General features: G+C 40.6%; 1 protein-coding gene across 2 annotated transcripts in view; it reads right to left on the reverse strand.

The window, feature by feature from the left end:
* Window positions 1–2,823: 2,823 nt before the first annotated feature.
* AHCYL1 (adenosylhomocysteinase like 1) overlaps window positions 2,824–12,819 on the reverse strand; it is a gene marked incomplete at its 3' end in the record, with an annotated part of 41,480 nt that continues 31,484 nt past the window's right edge. The window contains exons 6-17 of one of the 2 annotated variants that reach the window (XM_082834588.1): window positions 12,271–12,365; window positions 11,585–11,691; window positions 10,626–10,742; window positions 10,307–10,370; window positions 9,413–9,501; window positions 8,979–9,049; window positions 8,508–8,602; window positions 8,324–8,422; window positions 7,861–7,929; window positions 7,325–7,403; window positions 6,063–6,183; window positions 2,824–5,541 (exon numbers count right to left, since the gene is read on the reverse strand). In XM_082834588.1, coding sequence (XP_082690714.1) covers window positions 5,535–5,541; window positions 6,063–6,183; window positions 7,325–7,403; window positions 7,861–7,929; window positions 8,324–8,422; window positions 8,508–8,602; window positions 8,979–9,049; window positions 9,413–9,501; window positions 10,307–10,370; window positions 10,626–10,742; window positions 11,585–11,691; window positions 12,271–12,365 — 1,013 coding nt within the window. Of the gene's footprint in view, window positions 5,542–6,058; window positions 6,184–7,324; window positions 7,404–7,860; window positions 7,930–8,323; window positions 8,423–8,507; window positions 8,603–8,978; window positions 9,050–9,412; window positions 9,502–10,306; window positions 10,371–10,625; window positions 10,743–11,584; window positions 11,692–12,270; window positions 12,366–12,819 lie in introns of those variants that run through there. The other variant, XM_082834589.1, reaches the window with a different exon arrangement.

The following is a 12,819-nucleotide window of genomic DNA, read 5'->3' on the forward strand; positions in this document are numbered from 1 at the left end:
CATGTAATTTTCACAAGTCACAAATATTAGTCATGATTTTTAAAAACCATTTTAAAATGTAAAAACTATTCTTAGCTTGTGAGATGTGCAAACACGGGCAGTGGGCCAGATTTGGCTCATGGTGTAACAGGGAAGAGCCAATTCTGACTCCATGTTGGATCTGTTTCTTTTACTTTAAGCTTTGCTTTTTGTTGCTTTTGATATTGTAATCAAATTACAGTCTATAGCTGTAAGCATACATAATAGCCTGCCACAGGGAACCCTGCCCCTCTGGCTGTTAAACTAAAAGGCTTTTGTTCAGCTCACAGAGAGACATTGACCCTGCCCACCTGTGAATGGCTGCAGAAAAGAAATTAACACATCCCCGCCTATTTTTTTTGTTTTTTTTAAAAAAGATTTATTTATTTTTGGCTGTGTCAGGTCTTAGTTGCGGCATGCAGACTCTTTGTTGCGGCACGTGGGCTTCTCTCTAGTTGTGGCACACAGGCTCCAGAGTGTGTGGGCTCTATAGTTTGTGGCACACAGGCTCTCTAGTTGAGGCACGTGAGCTCAGTAGTTGTGGCGCACAGGCTTAGTTGCCCTGCAGCATGTGGGATCTTAGTTCCCTGAGCAGGGATCGAACCTGAGTCCCTTGCATTGTAAGTCGGATTCTTTACCACTGGATCACCAGGAAGTCCCCATCCCCTCCTATTTTGCAAGATAAATGGTCTTTTTACTTCCTCACCTCCTCCCCCTCTGTTCTACAAAAGAAACTGGCATTGAGACCCCGATAAGATGGTTTTTTGGGGACCCTAGTCTGCCATCTTCTCGGTCTGCTGGATTTCCAAATAAAGTCTCTATTCCTTGCCTTAACACCTTGTCTCTCGATTTACTGGCCTGTCATGTGGCGAGTAGAGCTTGGACTTGGTAACAATGGGAGGGCTATAGTTTGCTGATGCCTGCCCTAACTCAGGGTTTCACAACCAGTTAAGCAGTGATGTCAATTCTTATTGTACATGCTTTTAAAATTCAGACTTCTCTGGAATTTCCCACATTCAGAAGTTATTTGGCAGGTAAGATTCTGTTCAGGGAGCACTTTGGAGTGAGGCCGCACCCCTTATCCCCACCTTCCTGTTGAACCATCCAGGTCTACGTATTACTTTCACTGAGCTTGTCAAATGAAATACTTTGTTTTGTGCAGGCGTGTAAAATATTGTTTTTCTGTTGCTTTCTTTTCCTTTACTAACCCAGAAGGCTTAAGACCTTTACTATTACTATCTGGTCTAAGATGTTCCTAAATGGAGCAGATTTAAAAAATTTTCTAAATCGATAAAGCCAAAGTCTGATTTTTTTGTTTGTTTTGGAACTATCATTAAAAAATTTTTTTTTAAATCTTTGCAATAATCAAACTTACAAAAACGTTAGTACATTACAGATAATCTTCTCCTGACCCATCTGAGAGTCGCTGAGCTGATGACCCATCGCCCCCTAATACTTCATCAGGAAATTAACACTGATGTTACTACCACATAGTCCTCAGACTCGTTTCAGCAACTGTTCTAATAACGTTCTCGATAGCGAAATGATCCACTTCAGTTCGTTCAGTTAATGTATGTGTCTTCAGTTCTTTGGTTATTCTTTGACCTTGGTAGCCTTGGCACTTTTGAAGATCATAGGCCTGTTATTTTGTAAAATAACAATTTTCAATTTGGATTTACCTTATACTTCCTCATGATTACATTCAGGTTTTGCATCTTTGGCAGAAATATCACAGAAGGGATGCTGTGTTCTTCTCAATGCATCCTATCAAGTGGTGGAAGACTTAGATTTCTCCCATTTTGTTCACTTAAGGTGAACTCTGCCAGGCTTCTCCATTTCAAAACTCCTCTTTTTCCCATTGTACTTAAAAAATATTTTATGGAGAGGTACTTTGAAATTACTTACATATCCCATGCTTCATTAAACTATTCATTCATTCATATCAGTATAGACTCATAGTTTTCTCTTTTATTCAGTGATTTATAAGCCATTATTTGGATGCTCAGATTGTTCCAGATTTGCCCGGTAAGTCCCTTAAGGCTGGGTCTGTGTCCTTTTGACATGCGATTATTTTTTTGAGTACTTCCTTGCTTTCTTGCTCATCTTGTACTTTTCCTGCCCGGCCATGGAATCCGCCATTTCTCCAAAGACTCCTGGCTCCTTTAAGTGGAGAATGTAGTGCCTGAATCTGGATGCTAGGTGTATATGCACTGCACTGGAGGAAGAGGGGAACTGCTGCTCCACGGCTCACTTAGTGGACAGTGCTCCCCTATATTTCTTTATGTTGAAATTCATGAGTTCACACCAAAACCCAATACCCCCTATATTCAAACCCAATACCAGAGTTTATTCTAGTTTTTTCCCTTCTGATGTGTAACACCTCCTCTAAAAATGAGAAAGCTGGCTTCCGTTATCCTTAATATTTCTGCTTATTTAATCAAGTTCCCTGTTCCTACCCAATCCACCATTGCCATCCCTCCCCTGCGTGGATGCCCTCCCCATCCCAAGTGTAGGGTGACTTCCAGCACTAGGCCACACCCCCAGCTCCTACCCACACACACCAGGCTGGGAACCCATGTGGATGCCTGCCCCCATCTAATGGTGGAATTGTGGGTAAAGGAAAAAGGGGAAGGGGAAGGCTGAGTCTTGTTGAGGTTTTACGTAAATTCCACAAAGGAAGAGATCTTGGTTTTCGCTGATGTATCCCAAATACCTAAAACAGATCCTAGCACATGGTAGGCAATAAAAAACACCTTGAAAAATTTATAAAACTGTAGGGTAAACAGTTCATTTAAATTCTTTATATTCAAATATTTAACTTCAAGATATTTCCCCATCATAATAGATTAACTTTTTATAACTATAAAGTTATCAGATTCAGGAAACAGTTAAAAAAAAAGGTTAAATCTCTGATTAGGCAATGTGAAGTTTGTCTTAAATTTGCATTTATGTGCATGGATAAAACCTCACAGAATTGCACTGAAAACACCAACATTGTTTGGGACCAATTTAACAAAATAGAAAAGGTATTACTTCTGAACAATATTAACAGATACATTGTTAAATCGGAACACATGGAGGCAACTTCAGAGATGGATACAGGTATGGGGAGGCTGAAGCTTACATAACTTTGGAGACATTTTTTAAGGAAAAGAATTAGGTACAGGGTCTTATAAGGGGACTGTGTAAGTGAGGAGCCCTGAATTTTAGGTAGCAAGTCTGCTCCTGGAAGGAAGTCAGAGTGAAAGTGTCCTGGCCCAATGCTCAGCACAGAGCAGGCATACAAAATTTTAAGATATTACTGAAGAACTCTGCATCCAGCCTGTTCTTCTACATATTAGGTCCTAAACAAATCTCTCTTAGATACTGCTAACTGACCCCTGACTTGTCCCTTCTTAGAAAACAGGTTTTAACGAAAGTTTTGCTGTTCAACCAGGAATGACACAGGATTCCAATAAGGTCTTATCATTTTAATTGACTTTAATGATTATTGCTCATCTGCAAGGATTAATATTGCATTCATTAAAAATCATACAAAATAAACTTGTTCCTCCCAAGTTGCTCTCTACACGCTCCCTCTGATGCCAGACATTTTCCCACAGTGTCCTTTGTTACATGGCTTGACAGAGACGGAGCCCTTATCTAGTATTCCTATGGACACAGTAATAGATATGGGAGCAGGGGGCAGGCCACAGGGCAGCAGGACCTGGGCCCCTTCCCTCCAGCAGAACTCACACGATGGATACCACTGTTGGCCAGGTTACCTCCCCTAAAGGATGTGCTGTTCTGATTGGCTGGTTAAACGCCTTGGGAAAAAGGGCTTGAACCATTAGCATCTACAGAGAAGAAAGCATGGTCACACTGGCAAGGAGTGGGAATGGGCTGGTTACGGAGAAACAGGAGAGGGAAAAATGTTTTGGCAAGATCACTGACCCCTGCTAGGAAGTCACAGAGTGAAAGCTTTCCTTCTTAAATTTCTATTTTTAATGTCCGTCTTCTCTGATCAATGGCAATAGGGAAATGAAATTTTCTAGTACCTAGCACTACTGCCTGACCCAACTTTGAAGGATCACCAGCTAGAACAAGTTGAGAATTTAGAATCCTGGATAATTATACGCTTAAAGCTCATGAGCACAAAGCTCACCTGACCATGCAGAAATGCCGGTAAGCAGGGTGCATGGCATGGGAATACATCTCTCTTATCTCTGAGGATTCTTTCAGAGTGTGAGCCAGGACACACCGATTATTTTCTCTATGCGCAAACTGCCCTTTAAGGTCTCAGTTCATAAACTTTCTGTGACATGCGTCAATCAAAAGTGGTACTGCTTCTGTAAAACTAAAGCCCCAGACAAGTTATACAGAGCTAATTTCCCTCAGCCTGACCCAATTTATCATTCCTCCTCCCATCCACATCTACCTCCCTTTAAGTATTTTAAATTGCAGAAGCACAGCTGATTAGAAACTTGCTCTTAAAGGATAAATCCTAAAGACAGAGCTCAGTGCTGTATACTGAGTAATGGCTCAAGAAATTTGCTTTCAGCACAAGCTGATGGGGCAGAGCTGATAAAATTTACTGTTATGGCCCCAGTTCACTGATGCTATAAACTATGGGCTAGAAACAGAGGGATTATCAGAGTTTGAGATCTGCATTTCTCTAGACTCAACTCTGCACTTTTAGCTCCAAAGGTTCAAAAGATAAACTGATAACAACCACTCAAGCAGCTCCTCAGTATTAAGACTAAACATTTTTCTTACTTAAAAAAACAAAATAAAAAAACAAAAACCAAAAAAAAACAAACAAAACAAAAACAAACAGAAAAACCCAGAAATAAATGCTAGGGGACAAAATTCAACTTAATAGAGTACAGTCTGGATAAAAACCTGGAAAATGAGAGGGTCTGGTGGGAGTGGAGGAAGGGCTGTACTAAATCCAAGTGGGCCTACCAGATCTTAACAAGCGACACTCACTAGTACACATCTCTGAACCAAACATACCACCTTTACACAGGAAACAGGGCTTGGAACATCTAGGGGAAATTAACATGCACCACCTATATATAACCTACCTGCCTGGTAGGTACCATCCCTGCTCCTCTGAAGAAGTGAAAGAGCAATGATTTCAGCAGCTAAGAAATGGGCTCTTTTAAGGCAATTTAGACATTGCAGATTGTTCCACATAGAAGGTACCTTAGCATTTCCTGTTAATAAGGTACCCAATTAAGACTATAAAGTCCCCAGAAATGGTAAAGAAAGAATCACCTTTCTGGGCTGGGAGAGTAAAATCCTTCTTTAGTGACTAGGGTGAGAAACCTTGAATCTCAGTTTCATCTAAAGAGCCATGAAGCAAGTTCCTGTGTGGTCTGCAGAACTTGGATAATGAGATGAAAAAACAAGAAAGAAATTATAGGAAAAAAAATCAAGAGGAAAGGATTAAGAAGAAAATAAAAGTTTTCTTAAAAAATATTTCTTTTAGAGTTGTGTGGTTCACGTGGACTGGTCCTTGGTAATACGGTCCATTAGTATCTGTAAAGAAAGAGATTGACCGTTTAGTATTTGTGTCTTCCACATGAGCGTTCCAAGAAAAGAATCCAAAACAGAGAACACTCTCCAGGGTCCTTCCCCTGCCCAGGCCAGGGATGCCTGCAGTAATTCCCCAGGGATTGTTCCTCCCTGCGCTTCCAAAGGATTTCCAGCAATGCCACCTCTAGCTGTATCTCCTGCTCTCTAACACTATACATCAGTGGTCTTCAACCCTGACAATACATTAGAATAATCTGAAGAAGTTTTACAAAATAAGCCGGGGCCCCATTCTAGACTAACTCTATTAGAGTCTCTGGGGGTGAGGCTCAGGCTCCAAAATCTTAGGAAATGCTGACTTCTTTACATCTACTACTAGATACACAATTTCTCCGTTTGCCTTGTTAGTGCGGGGCAGAGTTCCTGTACTCTTCAAAATTAGCTATAACACTATTTAAAATAGCTGGCTAAGCTGCATGGCTTAATATTGGGGAGAAGAGCTTTTCATTTACTTTCTCCCAAGTTACCTGTAATAATTGGGTTTGAATGGCCCGTTTTTGTTGAGTCCCAGATATTTTGCTTGGTCATCTGTCAGCTCTGTCAGGTGGGCATCAAATGATGGCAGGTGCAAGCTGGCAACGTACTCATCTAGGAAGAACAAAGCGGCAGGGGGGCAGACTCCATTACAAATATGCCTCTCAGGGCATAGCTTCCCCCTATTTTCATCTGAAGCGTCTTTGAGAGAGAGGACAAGGCTTGGAATAACTTCGAAAGAATCTAACTCGGAATATTTGCTTAATTTTAAAAAACCCCTCAAAGTTGCCTTTAAGGTATTTCTCTCAGTACATCCAGAGTGCACTTAGAAAGCCATTTGCCAGCGGGACAAAATGGGCCGACTTGTTCCTCCCCATTCTTCTCTGGCAAAGCTTTTGGGTTTCACCTCAATGGCCAACATACCATGTACTATTCTCACTTTCCTGCAGCAACTTCCTTAGCTGGATCATAGTCAAATTATGAATCAAAGGGGACACCAGTAAGGTCAAAAGAGTTAAGTCATCAACATTTACTTACGATAAGATCCATAAAGGCCTCAAATCTTAGGATCATGGATTTCTAAGGCAGCCGGCACAAATGTATTAGTTTTCCATAGATAAGCTTCCTGGGCTTTTGCCTTTATGAATATGAATTAAAAACCAAAAGCCAACACCCAAAGGTAAGCTGAGGTAAGCTGTTGAAGGGGACAACAGCAAGAAGTTTTTTAGCTTTAAGAGGACAGGGGTTTGGGCTGACCAATGAGAGGGGAGGTTGGCACCATATTCAGAAAGGTAAAGAACTAAAGATGATGCATTATGTCACGTGAACACAACACAGTTGACCCCTGGAATGACAGATTTTTTGTATATCTCATAGAAGATGGACAATAAAAACTATATTTGTTTGTTTCTCTCATTTTGGTCCCAGGCTGTAATCAGTGGTAGTAAGTTTACTAAACTTCATAAAGCTACTCAGGATAAGAGCATCTACCCTAAACCATTGTGCTAAAGCACCTTTACTCATTAGCTGTAATTCTTACTAAAATTTTGCAATATATTTAGTATTATTCTCACTTTACTGATAAAGAAGCTGAGGCTCATGGAGATTAGAACTTGTCTCGAGGTCCAAAAACCACTAAGTGCTAGAATAGGGATTAGAATCCTGACTCTAAATCTAATGCTTTTCATGATATTCATTTTACCAAACCATGCAAAAGTCTGGGGAATCAATATAGGTTTTTACTGTTTTCACTCACCCATTTTCTTAGGAAGCAAGTATACATCTTGTTTGTATCGCCCCTCAGGTGCATTATAGAGTTCTATCAGTGCCAAAGCCTAAGAAGGGAAAAGAGGGTCAAAAAACACAAAAACACTTCTTAGGGACATTAAAAAACAAAAACAAAAGAATTAGATTTAACAGGGTCTTGGGGTAAATATTTAAGTGATCTACCACAGTGACAGCACACAGGACTTGGACTGTAATAAACACCAGCACACAACATGGGAGGATTTACTGGTGCTTTTGTTTAGTTCCTAATAAAAGAAGACACTAAATACAATTGAGCTGAAACACTATATTCTAAATTAAAACAGCCAACCAAAGGGACACAAACACTGACTCTGCCTGACTAATGATTATTTTCTACACTTGAGAAAGCCGAAATCTTGACAACTTGTAACCTGAAGAAAACAGGTTGATAAGAACACAGGAGGGCACACTCTCATTGGAACTCTGATCTACGCCCAGTTCCACTCATCTTAGTGCAGGCTAAGCCGGCCTTTTGTCACATACCTGTGTTGTAGCTGTGATGGACAGAACAAAGGTGGGAACTGTGGAGCAGCTCAGATTGAGCAGACGACCCTAAAAAGTTGAAACAGTTGTGTTATCCCTCTGTCATGTCATGCAAGTCACACAAATGCTGGAAAGGACTTTATACTCCTTCTAGACTCAGTTAGTAGAGGAAGAATTACAGCTCCAAATCAGGACTCTAGGTTTTATCTTATTTTCTGCAAGTCCATCTGAGTCTGACAAACTGAAGAATCAGCTGTGGTCAGGAAGTAGTATGTTACTTAGTAAAAAGTAGGTATTTTTTGAGTGATTCTATTCGGAGACCAGACTATTTGAGAAATATACCTCTACCCAAAGACAGAATTCAGGGAAACATAGGCCGAATATGTTTACCCTGCCACCCCTCCCCGGATGGCTCTAACCATATTGTTTGTGCTGTACTGCCCGAACCCTTCTGTGTGTGCACCTCTGCCAGAAGGACGACGCGTTTGCCATCTGGCCAGATGACATGATCCACCTGAGAACGTACTCGCTCCCATGTCAGCTCCGGAGTGCGGAGGCTGGTCTGAAAGGAAGAGAGCGCAGTTGACTGGCTATAATGGGAGGAAGCAAAAAAAGGCCTAGCAACAAATCAATGAGAGAAGGCTTACCACATCAATTTCCGTGTTTGAGTGGCCCATATTGCATACGATACAACTGTTTTTCATGCGATCCAGATGCTCCCGTGTCACTACGTTCTTATTTCCTAAAAGTAAAGGAGAGTGGCTGAGGAAACAGATCCTGGCGGGGAAAGGTACTGAGTAGCTTTCAGTTAGAACGTGGGACAGAGGTTTGCTGGCACTAAAGAGCATGTATACATTGTGAGGAAAGAAGTGTGTGTTGCCTAACAGCTCTTTAGGCTCAGTTATTTGGTTTTAAGATCAAGCAGGATAAAAAGCCACCAAGGAAAAAGGCTCTTTGTTCAGGAAAATATGTTAAGGTTCTGATAGCTTACTCTAGTTCTCAGACTTTTAAACACAACACAGGTCTTACCTACTTTATATAAAAGTTAATTAGATCATTTTCAAGATTTAACCTCAGAGTTAATACTCCTCCATGTACACCAAAGCACTGACACTTACCTGTGCAAGTTATTACGACATCAACTTGCCGGATGACTTCATTCAGCTTTACCACCCTGAACCCATCCATGCTGGAAGAAAAGGAAGGAACACTATGAGCAAAAGCAAGGAGGCAGTGGGACAGAAGCTGGTCACAAAATGAGACAATTAAATGTCTTTCTAAAGTTAAATCCAGGGCTACCTCGCTAGAATGGTAATAATAAGCTGTGCTAAACTATACACACTGGGCTCTTCAGACTCCCCAAGATTCCATCCAGGAAGGGAAAACACCAAGAAGCTCTATGAGTGCCCTATGATTACAATGCAGGGAATAAAGCAATCTTAGCCTTCTCCTTCTTTGAGAAATTTCTCCAAGGAATGGTTAATACAATAATCAAACTCTTAGAAACATAAAGTCCCTGGAGTGAACCTAATGGTATTACCGCTGTTCTTACCAGGCCTGCAGAGCACAGATGGGGTCAATTTCTGTGATATAGACAATTGCTCCGAGGGCCTTGAGAGCAGCACAGCAGCCCTTTCCCACCTGCAGAGCATAAGGAAGAAGTCAGGTCCATTCAGGCACAGATATTTAGGCAGGGAGGCTCTCTGGGAGATGGGAATTAGCCTCCCTGAAACCACCAATCATCTAGCAAGTTCTTGCAAAGATGCTCCAATCCAAGCAGAGGAGAAACAGATCCTGATTATGTTGTGACCCTTAGAGGAGTGATTTAGCAGACATTTCAAGGGCTTTGGCAAGGGCTGGAGCTTGGGATAGTAAAAGAGATAAAGGAAATAAAAGTATCACCATCAAGGAAACAAGACCAAGGAAGATCAACTGTAACCTCTAGTTTCTTGTTTCAGGAAAGCCTGATAACTATCACTTGAGAAGCATCTCACTCAAGGACAGCCTAGCAGCTCAGAAACTTCTGTGGATCATTGTTTATGACAATAAATAAAGTCTCCTGTCATCTATTCTAGTTTAGAGATAATCAACTATATGCCACTTCAGGTTTTACCCTTCACTCCACTAAGTCACCTGTGGGACCAAAATGCTACATATTTACTTGAATTAAGTCTCATAATGAAAAGGTTACTGTTATAACTGGGGGGAAATGATGGCAACATTCCATACCATAAGACAAAGTGGTGAAATCTGAAAACTCAATTCGTTCTATATGTCTCTATTCATAAATTTGAATAAAGGACTTTTGCTACTATTTTGAGACACTTTATCTAAAAGCATATTTTAAACCCTGCATCAGTAACTCTACACTGACAGCACAAGTCTCCTTCACTCAAAATTTCTAACAAGTCTGTGAAAAGGCAGACACTGAGGCCCAGCTACTTACCTCACCATAGCCACACACCACCACTTGTTTCCCACCAAACATTACATCTGTGGTCCTCTTCAGGCTGTGGAAACAGACAAGCCTCAACTCAAACATTATTAGATCAAATACAGTCCCTCTGAAAATTTAAGTGTGGGCAATGCCCCATAAGAACTTCAACTGGAAGTTGGCTGGGCTCAGTATGAGACAGAATGCCTCTAACAAACTTTTAAAGCCATAGGAAGACCAGGGGGCAAAACTGGAGGGATATCAGACTAACATTATAACCCAACCCAAATTTACCCCCTATAAATTTGAATAATTATACGTTTCAACCTACCCATCTAAAATAGATTCTCGGCAGCAGTATAAGTTATCAAATTTCTGTTTGGTAACAGAATCGTTGACGTTCATGGCTGGAACACAGAGTTTCCCAGCTTTGGAGAGCTGATACAGCCTAAAGGGAGAAGAAAGCCACAAAAACAAAAACAAAGTTAGCTGGTAAAACACAGTAGCTGGCAAAGTCTGCCTAATTCTCTTCAAGCTCTGTGCTGCCCTCCCCAGTCTTATTTATTGCCCAAGAATATTAGTAAACAAGGTAATTCCTTGTTATCCCTCCTAACTTTTCATTTTCTCTTTCCCAACTCCCCCCCGCCTTTTTTTGGAAGGAAAAAAACCTTTCAATTGAAGAAATTTACTTCTCTTTCATAAAAGGGGATACATTTCCTTAGACCAGCATTTTCTTAATCTTTAAAAAAAAAATCCATGCCTACTTCTGATAAAGATTATCAATGATTCTGATATGGTTCCGTGTGTGTGTGTGTGTGTATGTGTGTGTGTGTGTGTGTGTTTAAGCATGTGCAAGGTGCCCCCAAAGGAGAAACACTCTCTCAGATATTTTATAGGTACTCCAACAAGCAAATAATATTTTGCCCAGTTTTATTTTTTGTAATGTGTATAACATATAGTTTTACAATAGATTTTTTTCGTATTTCAGATATAAAATTATAATCCAAAATTGAATACAGTTTTTCAAGATATATTCATTCCCTACCTCCCAGCAATGACTGAGAATCACAGTGGAATAAATGGGAGAGAAAATCTCTGAACTAGAATCTGAAATAACTTCCTTTTAGGGTCTCCTTGATTTTTTCCAAAGGTATATATACTCAAAAGTTTTATCTAATGAAGATACTCCCATTTAGTTACAAGGCTGAAACATAGCCCTAAAGCCTAAAAGAGACCAGAAGAATCTGCTGAGGCAAGGACACAAGGGGCAGCTACTCCAGAATCTGTTACCTGTGAACACCAGTCACGCTCTCTTCCACAATGCCTCGGATCTTCTTAAACACGTTTGGATACTTCTTATAAACCCAGTGGGTTAAGTCTCCCCCATCATCCAGGATCTACAGAACAGCCAGAAGACTTCTATGGGCATTCAGGCTGCTAGAGCTGGGGGGAACTTTGAACCCACTTTCTGCACTAGTAAGAGAGCCCTGTATGTTTTGGAGAGCACTCCTCAGAGCTCCTTAGAGCAGGTTTAGACAGTGGAAACACAGTCAAATTTGTTGGTGTAAAATGGTTAAAAGGATTCCTAAGTTTGTTCTAGGCTATGGTGAAGAGTAGTAGGCTAATCACAGACTCATTTTTTAGTCTAGAGCCCTGATATAAAGCTCCTTGGAACGTAAAAGGAGAGCTGGGGCAGGAAGGAAAGAAACTAGAATTTTACTCCAAAGAGGTACCATATCATTTTCTTCTATTTCATTCTGCTGTGTATGAGCCACATGTGTTCAGTTGGTCTTACCCTTCCCCCGCCTTTCCATTCAGTACTCAGACCCATCCTGAATAGGTATCAAGCTAACCATTTTGGCAACAAAGTAAGTGCATAAGACCAAACATCCGAAACATATTTAGGGAACCATGCTTTGAGGGAAAAAAGGAAAGAAATCCATTGTCAAAAGTGTAGGATGAATATGCATTATTACCATGTTGGCTTGCCACCCATCCATGTTCACACAGCGGTCAATACACCACCAGAAGTCATCTTCTGACTCGCCCTTCCAAGCAAACACTGCAACTCCTGTAGAGATGGAAACAAATCAGCTCATTCCTCTTTGGGGGAGTGTCCTATACCAACATCACTCTCTGAGATCCAGGTGAAGAGAAAAAGGCTAAAGAAATTACGCTGGAAAGGAAACAACTTACGGAGGGCAAGAAGTCAAAAGAGCATCTTTAGTTCAGAAATTAGTTAAGAATTTAAGGGATTTTTGTTTTTGAAAGTATTTTAGAACCTTAAAATGTTATTCTCTTCGGTCAATTTTATACGTGGAACTTTATTCTAAGGAGATAAAATGAAGTGGGAATCAAAACAAAGCTGTTCACTACAGCATTATTTATATTAGCAAATATCTTGAAACAAACTAAATGTTCAACATTAGGAAAACAGTGAAGTAAAATCCCATGGCCATATGACTATTATAAAGGATGCTGTCGAAGTTTTCAGTGACATGGAAACTACTTCTGAAAATGTTATA

Source organism: Leucopleurus acutus, assembly GCF_964270905.1.
Source record: "Leucopleurus acutus genome assembly, chromosome: 2".
Classification (NCBI taxonomy): domain Eukaryota; kingdom Metazoa; phylum Chordata; class Mammalia; order Artiodactyla; family Delphinidae; genus Leucopleurus; species Leucopleurus acutus.